Raw genomic sequence first — 15,534 nt, forward strand, 5'->3', positions numbered from 1 at the left:
CGATTCTGAGATTCTGAGATTCTGAGATTCTGAGATTCTGAGATTCTGAGATTCTGAGATTCTGAGATTCTGAGATTCTGAGATTCTGAGGTTCTGAGATTCTGAGATTCTGAGATTCTGAGATTCTGAGATTCTGAGATTCTGAGATTCTGAGATTCTGAGATTCTGAGATTCTGAGATTCTGAGATTCTGAGATTCTGAGATTCTGAGATTCTGAGATTCTGAGATTCTGAGATTCTGAGATTCTGAGATTCTGAGATTCTGAGATTCTGAGATTCTGAGATTCTGAGATTCTGAGATTCTGAGATTTTGAGATTCTGAGATTCTGAGATTTTGAGATTCTGAGATTCTGAGATTCTGAGATTCTGAGATTCTGAGATTCTGAGATTCTGAGATTCTGAGATTCTGAGATTCTGAGATTCTGAGATTCTGAGATTCTGAGATTCTGAGATTCTGAGATTCTGAGATTCTGAGATTCTGAGATTCTGAGATTCTGAGATTCTGAGATTCTGAGATTCTGAGATTCTGAGATTCTGAGATTCTGAGATTCTGAGATTCTGAGATTCTGAGATTCTGAGATTCTGAGAATCTGAGATTCTGAGATTCTGAGATTCTGAGATTCTGAGATTCTGAGATTCTGAGATTCCTAGATGTTTTTTTCTAAATTCCAAAATATCTTATTCTTGCTTCCAGAGCATTCGCATGGGACATCAATATGCCAGATGGGGATCCCACAGAAATTCACTCTGAAAACGGATACATAGCCATTGATTACGATAAAGAACAAGAGAAGGAATACGTGTCTCTGAATACAGCGATGAGCAATGGTGAGCAAAAAAAAAACCTGTAATAGAAGGGCCCTCATACTGTCAAGTTTGAGTTCAATTATCTTGGTTACTGTGAAAGGTATCAAAAATGTGTCAGCTGACAAAACACTTTTGATATTATGATAAACCATTTATCAGTTGACACCTTTTGCATATTTTTGGCAGGAACCGAGATAAATTAGCTTAAAGCTAAAAGTTAAAGTTTTGGAATTTCCTTTTCCCAAAGAGTGAAAAATCAAGAGATCAGCGAAGCATTAAAACACAAAATACCACCTGAATCAACATTTAATTGTAGGCTTTATGACTATTGAAGAGGGAGAGTCTGGACCGAATCAAGTCAAATTTCGACTGCAGAGAATTGGCAGAATTAGTTTTTCACATGATTCAGCAGTGAGGATTGTGAGAAGAATCTTCTAGAACTTGTTCTTTAGCTTCAAAGTTTCAGATGTTCCGCGAATGGACGCTCCTTGATGAGAATCGTCTGGAAGCACGTCTTCTAATGACCACAACCATAACCAGAAGACTTATGGAGCACACAGCTGTCATTTATAAAAAGATTTATCCTTGATTAGATAATTACGGTGCAATATTTTTTTTGGATTTAAAACATTTCCGGGTTTGAATAAATTAATTGAAAACTTTCACAGAATTTTAGAATTTTAAAAAATCACAAAAATTCACTAATTACCGTAAAACCTCTAATAGAACGACACCCGGCCCGTCCACTTTGAGCCTATATATCTCACTTCTTTTGAAAGATATCAAAAAGTGGTTAACTAGTAAAATGTTTATCAGGATATCAGCAACATTTTACTAGTTTACTAGTTAGCCACTTTTTGATATCTTTTGCAGAAAGTGAGATATATAGGCTCAAAGTGGACGGGCCGGGTGTCGTTCTATTAGAGGTTTTACGGTATCAAGGATACTAATAATAATTCATGAATCTAGAACAAAAGTCTACTCAAAAAACCTGGAAAAATATTTTTCGACACAAATCGGATGTTCCATATTAATGAAGAAAAATCGATGATGTACTGTCGCATAAGCCACCATGAATGCATATCTTCCATCTTCTATAATTTGATTCATAATTTCTAGAAACTTCTTTTTCCTGTCTTCATCGGCTTGATGTACTTCTGTATTCACTTGACAGACTACGATTCCATTTTGATCGAATTCTGCGCCACGTGCCATCATCGGAAGAATATCGTATTCTGGTCCCTCGTTATCCATTAGAAATTGATCGATTGTGGATTCTTTGACGAACTTTTTGAAGAATGTAATGATGTCGATATGGGGCATTATTTGATTTATGTAGCGTCCTGGAAAATTGGAAATTGGATGAATTTCAGATTCAACTAAAAATTGTCTTTAACGTCAGATTTGAAGAAAATCTCCAGGAAGAATTTCCTGTCCAACTTGCTCCCATGTTTTCCAGATTTCCAGACATCAAGTATCACTTGTTTTGGCTGTATTTTTCTTTTGGCTGTATATCTCTTTGCAACCATCAGAAATAAGAATTTTATAGCAATTTACAGCGGGCCAGAGAGAAAAACACCGCAAAAATGAGTGATACCGTAGTTAAGTGCGTCTGGAAGTCTGAAAAATGGCAACTTTAGATAATTTTTTATTGGAAATTTCTCCTGGAGATTTACTTTGATGACTGCATAATTATTAAGGGCCCCTTAAATTTTAACTTTGAGCCAGTTTGTCTCGATTCCTGTTGTAAAGAGGCTGAACGCCGGTAGCGGAAGACGTTCTGCTTCTTCATTTATAGACTCTAACTTCATGAGTAGAAGCATTTATTTAAGGAACATAATCAATTAAAACAAAAGATAGGAGAGTCACCGACCAAGAATGGTAGGTAGCAGAGGGTTAAATACAGACTCTTATCAGTAGGATCTGGGAGCATATAGAAACTTCTAGAAACGGTTTGACGTCGTTAGGGACGATGACGCACGGGTATGACACTGTCAAAGATATAGAAAAGTTGACCGCTGATAAAATGTTAATCATAATATCACCATCATTTTATTAGTTGACACTTTTTCATATCTTTTACAGGAACCAAAATAATTGGGCTCAAAGTTGAAGGCCCTTCTATCACAAGTTTTACTGTAGACTTAAATCAGTCAAAGAAACGTTTCAGTCCTCTTCAGATACTTCATCCAAATTTATGAACTCTAATAAGTTTTTAAATATTTGATTAATCCGAAAAGTTTCATTATTTTTTAATCGTTTGCCTACAGTAGCACGGCAGTAGCATGCCCGTTCTTACTCCGCCGTTTAGCCGCCAATGGTCCGTTTAGAATTAGGAAGAGGTTTCAGATAACAATTTGACAAACGTATCGTAATAATTTGATTTCTCAGTTTTTCTGACAAAAAGCAATACGATAGAAGCGAGAAGACTAAGCACTGTACACCGTCACGTCAGATTGCATACCCCCTCCTATAATCTTTTGATTATAAAAAGCTACCAAAAATCATCGCTTGTCGATTTCCTTGTTAGTTTTTTTTCCATGTACATAGTATTCTTTTTTGCAACAGTTGAGTGGGAAGCTAAAACTACAAATCACACCGACGAAAACCAGAAAAATTGTATTGTTTGATCTTGTTTTTTGTGCAACTTCTGTTTGCTCAGAACAAGTTAACCAAATAGTTACAGTAATCCCTTTTCAAAGAGATTGCTGTAGTTTTCAATATGACGCATTTCAGTCTCTTAACTTCCTAATTTCTCACCATTTTTCAAAACCAACGCCGTCGAAACATCAGTTTCTTTTCCAACAGCAAAGGGAAAATAAGATCCGACTGGTTCATAAAGTTCTCCATTTCCTTTGAAAATCGGATCGGCTGCGAAGAATCTGGAGCCATATGGAAGAGTTTCTTTCAGCTTCAATTCGGCTTTAACGTCCAGACCAATTCCCAAAGTGACGACTACACTCGGCTCCTGAATTTAATTTTAATCACAACAGTTTCTGATTGTGAGGGTTACTGTACCTGCGACGGGCTGTACACATGGTACTTCATTTCGTCTTTATTTTTGACTCCGGTCAGTTCGATTTTAGAGAACGATGTTTGATTTCTGCATTGATTCACGGCTCTTCGGACCCAATACCACATCTGGAATGTTTAAAATTAGAATTGAGAATTTGTAATTCAGAATCTCAAAATGTACTTTGACGGCGAATTGAAAGACCCTTTACTTTCAATTTTGAGCCATTTTCTCGGGTCCTGTGAAAGATATAAAAAAGTTTCCAACTGATAAGTTGGTTATCATAATATCTCAAACATTTTAGCATTTGACCAATTTGTGATGTCTTTCTTAGAAACCGAGATAATTGATCTCCAGCTTAACTGCTGCAAAAAACCAGGATTTTCAGTTTTTTTTTCAAAAATTCTGATTATTTGAATTAAGGATTCTGAAACGCTTTTCAGACTTTGAGTTCCAATTTCCTTGGATTCGAAATTTATAGATCTCCCATTGAATTCTTTGAAGATAAAAACTCCAACTCCAAAGTTCGAGTTATTTTCAATTTCAGATTCTCTTGAATTTCAGATTTTCAAAATTTCGATATTCAAAATTTTACCTCTTTTGGTTCCTCACGGCATTTCTTCAATCGATCCGCGAAACACCTCTTCCATTCTTCAGAAGCTTCCAGAAACTTCTTATTCCTGGTCATCGGAAGATTCACATTCTGGTTATTCTTAAATTGGAATCCCTAGAAAATTCCAGAAATTTTTTGTGATTTTCATGACTTTGAAACTCACCTGTCCCTTATATTCTGGATAAAAAAGTAATAAAAAGACTGTGAAACATAGGAATAGAATAATGAAAAGTTTGAAATTGTACAACCATCGAGAAGACATGTATGGAGATTCTGAAGTGAGAAAAATAATTTTTGAAGGAGAAAAAAGACAAAAGAGATGTGTATTGGTTGCTTTTGCAAGTTTTATAGTTCAGATTTGTGACTTTTTATTACTTTTGCGAATTCATAAAAGTTGCAAATGTTCGATATTTCAAAAGCAAAGAGGTAAAGATATTCTACATTAAAAATTTAAAAAAGGAAAGAATTTCATTTAGGGTTTTGATTGCAAATGTAGAAATGCTCAGATAATTTGAGAATCTTGGAATTTCCAAAATCTAGAATCTCCAAACTGTTTTGAAGTTCAAAAATTTCGGTATTTTAAAGCATCTTGTTCTAAATTCTAAATTCTAGAGTAGACCGTTTTACAGATTTTAGGAATTTCAGAAATCGAGGATCTCGGAATGTTGAAATTAGAGAATTTCAGAATTTTCGATTTCCAGGATTTCAGAATATTAGAATTTCCGAATTATATAAGTTCAGAATTTCAGAATCTCAGAATCTCAAATTCTTAGAATTTTAGAATTTTAGAATTTTTCCAAAATTACAGAACTGGAGAATTTCAAAATTATAGAAATCCAGATTCTCAGAATTTCAGAATTTTCGGAATTTTAAAACTTTAGAATTTCAGAATTTTCGAATCTTACGATCTCAAGATCTCAGAATCTCAAATCTCAGAATCTCAGAATCTCAGAATCTCAGAATCTCAGAATCTCAGAATCTCAGAATCTCAGAATCTCAGAATCTCAGAATCTCAGAATCTCAGAATCTCAGAATCTCAGAATCTCAGAATCTCAGAATCTCAGAATCTCAGAATCTCAGAATCTCAGAATCTCAGAATCTCAGAATCTCAGAATCTCAGAATCTCAGAATCTCAGAATCTCAGAATCTCAGAATCTCAGAATCTCAGAATCTCAGAATCTCAGAATCTCAGAATCTCAGAATCTCAGAATCTCAGAATCTCAGAATCTCAGAATCTCAGAATCTCAGAATCTCAGAATCTCAGAATCTCAGAATCTCAGAATCTCAGAATCTCAGCATCTCAGAATCTCAGAATCTCAGAATCTCAGAATCTCAGAATCTCAGAATCTCAGAATCTCAGAATCTCAGAATCTCAGAATCTTAGAATCTCAGAATCTTGGAATCTCAGAATCTCAGAAACTCAAAATTTCAAAATTTCCAAATTTCAGAATCTCAGAATCTCAGAATCTCAGAATCTCAGAATTTCCGAATTTCAGAATTTCAGAATCTCAAAATTTCAAAATTTCAGATTTTCAGAATCTCAGAATCGCAGAATCTCAGAGTTTCAAAAATTCAGATATTCAATACTGAGTCAGAAATTCAACCATATTTTCACAAAACCATCACAAAGAGGACCTCAAGAACTCACCATTTGTGATAACTCGAATCATTTTCCGCAGTTAAAAAACTAATTGGAATTGATGTTGCCAAAAAACTTTAGTATAAGCTTTTTTGCCAATCGGAAGACTAGACTTTCCTACCTAATCCCCTTTATAATAGATCACTTTTTCCATGAATTTCTGGGTTTTTCAATGCATCTGTTCAAATATTTCTCCCCTTCTTTTCTGATGATTGCTTCTCTGCAAATGTATTGGTTTTCGTATTGTATCCTTTTTTTTATTAAAATTGACCAAGAGGAGGAATTTTCACAAATATATCTAAAATTTTGTAAAAAATGAAAAGATTTAAAGACCAATTGAGAATCTAGAAGTTTTGGGAAACAGATACTATACCCAGAAGAAGAAAAAAAAATCCCAACTCTTTAAAATTGAAAGAATCCGGTATTAATAAGATGAATTTATAAACCTATAGGTTGCAATCAAAAGAAAAGAAAAAGAAAAACACCAATGGAGGGGGTCAATTCAATCTCGCTGTTGAGATCATCAAGAACGTCCAGCACAGCGAAATTTTTCGGAAGTTGATTGAAGTCTGAAAAAATTGAGCAAATTAAAGACTTTACATTTTTGAAGCTGAATATTTAAAGCTAAAAAAATGTCACATGCGCTTTTAATTTTAGAATATATACAGTAAGGTGGTCAAATATACACAACTTATTTTCAGTTGATTTACAGCCATTTTAACCATTTTCAGGTCTGGAGCTCAGCTGTCAAGTTTCCGAAAAGAACTTTAAAATTTTGAACTTTTTGAGTTTCTGGAGGATTCTGAAAGATTCTAAAGAACTTTGAAATTCCGAATCAAACTTTTCAGAACATACGGATTTTATGTCCACGCACTTTAATTTCCCAAGAAACTCTTCCTTCTCTCTTCTCTAGGATCTTCAATATTTTACTCCCGATGAGCTTAACGGTCTATTAAAAAAAGTTTTTAAAAAACTTCTAATGTGCCATCATTTCACATTTATTCCGCCTAGTTTATGGTGTCCCTCGAGAGAGACTCCTTCTATTTCGTAACCCATTTCGTAAGTATCGGCTCGTTGAACGAGCGAGGACGGAATATTAAAATACACACAGAGACATCCCCGCCGGAAAGATTTTATATTTTCACGATTCAGGTTCTGATTTTTTCGAATCTCGAGTACGTTTACACTTTGGTTTCCTTTAGGTTCTATCCATCTGTCTTCTCCAGAACTGATTCATGTGTGTGTGTGTTTGCTTATTGAAACTGAAAAAAACGGAATGGAATGAGTAAAAAGAAAAAAGAAGAAGAAGAAGAAGGTGGGTGCCAGTTTTACTACTACCAATACTAATACTACCTCGCTAATTCGTTCTGTTCAGGGTCGTATTACGAATGTTATAATTGTTTCGGATGTTTCTGTTTTTTTAAATATTGTTGTGGTCCTCGTAAGAGTTCTTGATTAGTTTTTTTGTTTCAAAGGGAGTGTCTTTTTCTCAGTTTTGGTAGCATCCTAAAGTTTAAAAATTGAGATTCTAAAGTATTCCGAAATTCTAGAATATAACCAAGTTTTAAAACTCTGCAATTATATGGAATTCTGAAATGTCAAGTTTTGGGGTCCTAAAGAATTCTCAAATTTTGAATAATTCTGAACGATATTTAACTTTTTTAGGTTTTTGAAAATTTTGATATTCTGGAGGACACTAAGGATCCTGAAACTTTTCAAATATATTAATCTCTTTAAAGTATTCTGAGATTCTGGAGAATCCTCAGGTTTAGAAATTATTGCATTTCGAAGAATTCGTGAATGTTATATTTTTCTAAACTTTATGGAAGATAAAAACTTTCTGGATGATTCTGAGATTCAAATAAATTTCAAGTTTCTTGATGGTTTTAAGATTCTGAAGGATTCTGGGGTTCAGAAGTTATTGGATTATAAAATTCTATGGTTCTGAGATTATATAAGTTTCTGAGCTTTTGAAGAATTCCTGAATTCCAAAGCATTTATCTAAAATATTTAAAAGAATTATACAGTTTTGAACTTCTTCAAATGTTGAACTTTTGGATTATTCTGATAGTGAGAGATTTTAAAGGTATTCAGATTTTTCGAAACTTTTCAGAAAATACGATTTTTTGTAAATTTTTCTAAAAACGAAAGCAGATTTTGGTCTCAATTTTTTAATAAATAATGAAATTAAAATTAATACAAAATTTCTTCGGGGATTCTATTCCGAGATTCTATAGGAATCTGAAGAGTCCTAGAGTATTTTTAAGGACCTAAAAGCACTGAGATTTTGCGATTCTTGAATCTGGCCTTGCTGCGCATAAAATTTAAAACATTTTGATACCCATATTGCCCAGATCTCAAAAAATCTAAAGTTAGAGAATAAAAAGAATCTGAAATTCGAGAAAGACCAAAAATAAGAAAACTAGTGCAATATGGGTGTTATTTGAAAAAAAACAGGAATCCGAAAACTTTGAAAAACGACCTTATACGCATCATATTTTTCCCCCTATCTTCATCCTCTAGTTTTTTTTTGAATCGAACAAAGTCATTCAATTTGCATAAATCACCATTTCTTTTCAACACAATACTTACCTTCTTCTTTTTTTTTCTTTCTGGCTCTTCTGTTCCGATTTTCCTCTTTTTTTCACTCTCGTACCTTCTCAATTTTTTTAGGATTCCCAACTGACCAGTCAGATGAAAAAACACAATGTTAACGTAAGAGATATTAGAGATTTCTCGTAGTGTAAAAGCCAGGAAAAACGGACGAATGGGTTCAAATGAAATTGAAGAGCAGAGCAGGAAAAAATAGATTGTTTCCCATCGTTTAGATGTATAATTACCCTGTTGAATGGGACTTTTTAAATGCGAAACCGCTAGAATTACATTTCACCATTGTTTTCTTTATTTTGAATTTCAAATGCAATATCATTTTTTCCGAATTTTCGGATCTCTGAAATTTCAGAATCCTACTTTGATTCATTTTCCAGACTTCAAAAACGTTGGAAGTTTAAATAAAAGGTTTCTGATTTCGACCACATTCAAACCTAAAAAACTTTGACAGCGGTATATTTTAGGTTTCACTAACTTTTAGAAAAAAAACCGAGATGATTGATTTACGTTTTTTTTTCTCGCCGGTTGAGATTTCTATTTTTTTCAAGAATTTCTGTTTTCGAACCTTCTAGAAGTTTCAGAGATTTCTATTGATTGATATCAGTTTTCAAATAATGCTATTTTTTTAAACCAAAATTTCGCAAAAAATAGAATAAAAATCAGAAATTCTGAATTGATTTTTTTTAAATCGGCATTATTGAATTTTATAATTTTCCAACTTTCGAATTTTCGATTTTTTGAATTTCAGAGAATTTCAGAGTTTTTTGGCTCTTCTGACCTGAATCTTTGGAGAATTTGGGATTTTCAAAAAAAATATTTTATTTTCTGAAATGGCTTGTTTAATTTTCAGAATTTCAAGGAAATTGCATATTTTGAAAAGTATTACATTTTTCAGAATTTACATTATAGAAAATTAGTGGGAGTATCTCCAAAACTACTTCATATTCCCACTTTATTGGAGCTCAATTACCGTATTTCCTCTAATAGAAGCCCACTCAAACCATCAACTTTGAGCTCATTTATCTCGATTCCTCTGAAAGATATCAAAAATCTGTTAACTAATAAATTATTTATCATAATATCACCAATATTTTATCAGTTTAAAAAAATATTCATATCTTTCACAGGAATTGAGATAAGTGAGCTCAAACTTGACGACCTGGGTGGGCTTCTATTAGAGAAAATACGGTATCTCGATTCCTATGAGAGATATCAAAAATCTGTTATCAGATAAGGTGTTGTGATATTATGATAGAAACTTTATCAATTGACAAATTTTTGTTATCTCTTATGGAAATTGAGATAATTGAGTTCAAAGTCCAAGTGCATGGTGGCCTTCTATGATAGTGTTGACGGTAATTAACAACATAAATTTATCTCAATTTCTGTTTCTGAGGAATAGTCGTTCATTTTTTTTATTGATAATCCTCATCCTGACCCAATTAGTGATTAGTACTTCATAATTTTTCTCACATTTTCAATGATTCATAATTATTATCTTTCTTCTTCCTAACCTTGTCAACTCTTCCTCTTCCTCTCACTTTTCTCACTTTTCCGAACTTCTCAAATTGCAACATTTTTCTTGAAATGACTCAGTTTTCTACATTTCAATCAGCCCCTCCTCTCTGTTTACTTTTTTATAACTGATAACATTACAACCACAAAACGGGTCGTTACTCATTTATTTTCTTTTTTCTGTCTTCAGATGTTCCACTATGATCTTCTTGTCGTATTCCTAACGATTATTCCTTTTCTAGACACTCGAAATGTTGATCATGTAAGTCTTTAAAATGGAAATGGTCGAAAAAATTCCTGCGAAACCTGAAGTAGAAGAGCCCCCTTGAGCCAATTCATCTCAATACCTGCCAAAGATATAAACAAGTTGTCCACAGATAAATTGTTTATCATAAAATAATAGACATTTTATCAGTTGACATTCTTGACACCTTTCATTGGAAACGAGATAATTGAGCTCTTATATTACAGGTTTTACTGTTTTTTTATCGACCAAAAAACCAGCAACCAATATTCAAAACTTCTGAAATAACTTTCAGACCGAATTCCTTCAAAAATATGGGTATTTGCCCCGTGGCAGTAATCAATTAAGCTCAACATCCTTATCAGAGGCGCTGAAAAATATGCAACGAATGGCTGGATTAGAAGAAACTGGAGAGCTAGACGAGAGGACGAAACGGATGATGGAAAGACCGAGATGTGGACATCCGGATGTACAGGAGGACAGGTGAATTTATAAAAAACAGAGAAATTGAGAATATTGGGATTTTCAGACACTCTCGAGGCAAACGATATGCTCAGCCGCAGTTCAAATGGACGGATAAGGTTATTACTTATGGGTTAGTTGGATCTTTGAAATCTATATTTTTTGGGAGCGAAAATTTTGCCCATGAAATTTTTAAAAAGATCTGCGAAAAGGTTAAAAATTACGTTTTCTGTGAAAGGCTTAAATATAGAAGAAGAAGCATCTCATTTTTGTTGTAGACTATTTTTGTAGGCGCTTTTGTACCTTATGGCTCATAAGTTATGAGATACGATTTTTTTTGAAAATTGGATTGATACCAGATCTCTGTGTTAACTTCCAAACGTTACAAAAGATGAAAATCTCGATTTTTAGAAAATTTCAGTTTTTATTTTGTAGTTGACAATTTTCCAGCAAATCCAGTAGTTTTAGAGGCATGCCAAATTTCACATTTTCTAAAAAATTGCTGCAAGATAAATAAAGAGGTTATTTTCAAGCTTAAAGAGTTACATTTTTGAAATTTTTGAAATGTTTGGAATATGTCGGAATTCAAATTTCCGGAGATGGTAAGTATATAAATTGACTTGAAACCTGTAATAGGAGGGCACCCACACCGTCAAGTTTGAGCTCAATTATCTCAATTCCTATGAAATATGTTAAAATTATGTCAACTGATAAAATTTTTTGTGATATTATGATTAACATTTTATCAGTTGACAACATTTTGGTATCATTGTCAGGAACCGAGAAAAATTGGGTCAAAGTTAATAGTTAGGGGGCCCTTCTATTACAGGTTTAACGATAAATGATTTTCATAATATTTTAGAATCCCAGAGCTTGAAAAATAACAACAGTTTTTCAAGAAATTTCGAGAACTTTCTAGAAGAGATTTTTATGTTTTTTGAATGCTACAATTTAGATTTTCCTAGATCCAAAAACTATTTTCAGCTATTTTAGCTAACCGATTCTATATTTCTTACACTAATCTTTCAAAATATAAAAATTGAACACTCTACCATCCATCGTTCTTTCTGTCACCTCTCACCATCTTCTTCTTTTTCTTCCTTCTCCCAAACTTTACACCCCAATTCACCTTCTCCCCACCATCTTGTGCCCCTTCTGCTGCATTGGAGTAATACCGTGTGTAATCCGAGTTTTGTGGTTACCTCTCATTGGCGGATCGCCAGAGCAGCCGCCTCAAAAAACTACCATCAATCGTAGGCGATACACAATGGATTCCGAAGAGACGCAGCTATTTTTCCTTCTGTCCTCCGTTTCAACACAAGACGTCGGACCCCTATGTCCAACTGCTCTGCTGCTGCTGATGCTCCCCACTTTAAACTCGCCAGCTGCCCTTTCTCTGCATCTCTTTGTTTTCCCTACTGTTTCTCAATTTCTCTCTGATCCGTAAACTATTTCTTCGGGGTCGTCGTCTACGAAGACTCCGCCCCTTTTAGACCAGGCGTGTGTCGGTCCGTCCGATCACTTACAAACTCATTTCATTCTTCTTCTTATTCCCTCCACCAACTCTTTCTTCCCCAGATTATTTCTTCTAGAGATTCTGAGATTCTGATTCTTTTTATTCCTAAAATTCTAGATATTTCGATCAACTCATTCTGCTGGTTGTTATGCTGACAATTGATGATTAAGCATCACAACCTCCTAGAAAGAGTAGACCGATTCTATCTTATCTTTTTACGTATTTAATGCTAGCAGTAGCCTTAAAGGCACAGAATCTAAAATTTTGTTTCTAAAAAAACCTTTTAAACTGAAATTTGTATATAAAAATGAATAGAGCACAAGAAATAGTTTATATACAAAAAGTCACAAGGAGCAAAATTAAAGGAAGAATGAGACAAGGAAGACAGACACATGTGGTAGTGAATAGAGAAAATAGGACAGAGCAAGAGGGCAAAAGATCGAAAAGTTTTGGGGGAAAAAAAATATTGTCACGATGGAAACGAGTTTTTGAAATCTGAAAAAAAAGAGTTTTTAAGACGCAGGAGCATCTATAGGGTTGCGCATAATTACCCGGACTCAAGTTTGTACTAGCATAACATCTGAGTGGAGCGGTGTACTGAGCTCAAATTTATAGGGTTCTAATTCAAATAAATCGTCTGTAAACTGGCCAAGTTTCAAATTATTTGATCAATTTTGAGCTGAGTTATCGCTTGTCAAAGTTGCTCCATCTCATTAAAATCACAGGAAACATTTTCATTTTTGGATAATCATAGCAATATCTAGACTTGAGAAATTGCTTTGAAAATTTTAGCAGTTTTGAATCAAATGTAAAATTACATTTCTACCAATTTTGGTGTTTCCAAGAAACATGTCTGAAATTATGCTCGTCCTAGTCAGGGATTATGCGCCTTTGTATGTATTGCCTGAAAATAGCCAAATTTAAAGATCTGAAATTTGCTTAAATTTTGTCCAATTAGACTAGAAATGTTTACGTCAAACAAAAATAGCTTCATTAACTTGTAATTTATTAATTTTTGTCACATATTTCTCTGATTTTTGGAGGAAGTGTGCCTCAAAAGCACTTATGGATCTGTCCTTGATCAGCATGTCCGACACTTTGAGCTAATTTATCTCGGTTCCTATAAAATATATCAAAAATGTATCAACTGATAAAACATTGGTGATATTATGACAAACATTTTATCAGTCGACTACTTTTTCGTATCTTCTACAGGATCCGAGATAATTGGGCTTGAAGTTTGAGTATTTAGTGACCTTCTAATACGTAGAGCAAATACAGAATCTCGAGGACTACAGTAGTTGTATGCAGTTCAAAAAAAAGATTTATTATTGCTCAGTATTCCTAGACATTTAAAAAATTCAACACAATATAACCTTCCAAATCCTAAAATTACTTAAAAATTTGAGAACGAAAAACTGATTCCTAAAGTGCCGGGCATGCGATTTAGGTATATGAGACCCTACTGTGTCATAATGTAGGAAATTGATCCATGAGATCAAATTTCATCCTACTGTTTTTTTTCTACAGTAATCTACTAGAAATTCTGGTGCAAATTCATATGTAGACACAGACTTCCAAATTAGTTCCATTTCTTTTTTTTTCAATTTTGATTAGCCGATATTTTCTGCTGCAAAACTCTTCTTCTTCGAAATTTTTGCAATTTGTCAAGATGACCGTCGACTTCAAAAAAAAAAGCGATTTCTTTGAAGTCTAGCCGTCAGTATTTGTTCTTCTTCTTGACACAACCAGCCATTTCTACTAATAACAAACAGAAAATTCCAAAAATTGGCTTTTTTTTCTCCAGATGCAAGTCAGCCGGCACTTCTACACGTATCTCTCTCGATGATTTACGGAGAACAATGCACCAAGCAGCATCTCAATGGAGCGAACTTGCAGATGTGGAGATTTTGGAATCGTCCGTTGAGAAGCCGAATATACAGATTTCCGCGGGGGTATGAGGAATGGGCACATAAGTCGGAGAGTACAACGATTCGGGAGTATAAGAGGGTACAAAGAAATTTAGGGGTACAAAATCCACAATTCGGGGGTACACATTTAAATTTTTCAGGTATTTTGTATGCCCCGAATTAAGAATTTTTACCCCTCAATCGCATTGCACCCCAATGACCGCAACATTTTTGTACCCTCCGAAACATGTGCCTGAGGAATGAGGATGAATTAATAAGAGAGATTTTTTACAGAGATCCTCACATTATCCATGCAATGTTAGATTTGATTCACAGACACTGGCTCACGCCTTCTTTCCACCTCATGGACAGATTCATATAAATGATAATGTTCATTTTGTGATGACTAATTTTACAGAAAGGATTGGAGGTGAGTGGGTTAAGGTAAAAATGGAAACCTTAAATCAAGTAAAAAGTTCAGGCAACTCTCTCTACTCCGTCGTCGCTCACGAAATGGGTCACGCTTTGGGATTCAGTCACAGTCCGGATAGTGATAGTGTGATGTTTGCATATGATACACCACGAGAATGGAAATTCACTCCGATGGATAAGTATCGGATGGAAATGTATTATGGTACTAAGAAGAATCCAACGAAGCCAAAAGAGGATGAAAGGAAGAAGGAAGAGAGAAAGAAGGAGGAGAGAGGAAGGAAAACGGAAAAGGAGCACGAAAAAGATGATATTCGGCCGAATGAGTGTCGAGTGGATAACCCAATTGTGGTACAGTATCGAGGAGAGTATTTAGTTTTCAAGGTTAGTTGAGGGTTTGGGGTCTACAAAAACTGTTATGAAAGACTGGTCTATGTCAAATATGTTTTAGTTTAAAATTATCAACTTTGGGTGCCTGAATAGGGTTGGAAAATGTCAGAGATTATTAAGAATTTCAAAAAAGGGTGATAACTGCAAAAACGGATTTTAATTACACAGGTAAAATGCGAACGGATCCGTAACGGACGCTCAANAAAACAGAAAATGAAAAGAGCTGGAGCAGTTTATAATCAAATGAATAATAAAAGTTTGATAAGCGAAGGGTCCACAGTTTTGGGAAGATTCGAGGTCGATGCGATTATTGGTGGTGGAGGTTTCGCTCAGATTTATAAGTGAGTTTATGCATTTTCTGCGGCCGCGGCCAGAAAATTACAAGGA

General features: G+C 34.3%; 2 protein-coding genes across 2 annotated transcripts in view; one reads left to right on the top strand and one right to left on the bottom strand.

The window, feature by feature from the left end:
* The window catches only part of CBG09054, a gene marked incomplete at both ends in the record, with an annotated part of 5,865 nt that extends 1,171 nt beyond the window's left edge, over positions 1–4,694 (bottom strand). The window contains 6 exons of the mRNA XM_045243622.1: positions 1–660; positions 2,147–2,149; positions 3,305–3,360; positions 3,825–3,947; positions 4,415–4,546; positions 4,596–4,694. The exon at positions 1–660 is cut by the window's left edge and continues 1,171 nt beyond it. Coding sequence (XP_045093901.1) covers positions 1–660; positions 2,147–2,149; positions 3,305–3,360; positions 3,825–3,947; positions 4,415–4,546; positions 4,596–4,694 — 1,073 coding nt within the window. The remainder of the gene's footprint in view (positions 661–2,146; positions 2,150–3,304; positions 3,361–3,824; positions 3,948–4,414; positions 4,547–4,595) is intronic.
* A 5,692-nt stretch (positions 4,695–10,386) lies between these two features.
* The window catches only part of Cbr-zmp-1, a gene marked incomplete at both ends in the record, with an annotated part of 11,038 nt that continues 5,890 nt past the window's right edge, over positions 10,387–15,534 (top strand). The window contains 6 exons of the mRNA XM_045243623.1: positions 10,387–10,458; positions 10,736–10,923; positions 10,970–11,035; positions 14,226–14,373; positions 14,623–14,758; positions 14,810–15,141. Coding sequence (XP_045093902.1) covers positions 10,387–10,458; positions 10,736–10,923; positions 10,970–11,035; positions 14,226–14,373; positions 14,623–14,758; positions 14,810–15,141 — 942 coding nt within the window. The remainder of the gene's footprint in view (positions 10,459–10,735; positions 10,924–10,969; positions 11,036–14,225; positions 14,374–14,622; positions 14,759–14,809; positions 15,142–15,534) is intronic.

The sequence above is a fragment of the Caenorhabditis briggsae genome (genome assembly GCF_000004555.2).
Source record: "Caenorhabditis briggsae complete genome, chrIII, whole genome shotgun sequence".
Classification (NCBI taxonomy): domain Eukaryota; kingdom Metazoa; phylum Nematoda; class Chromadorea; order Rhabditida; family Rhabditidae; genus Caenorhabditis; species Caenorhabditis briggsae.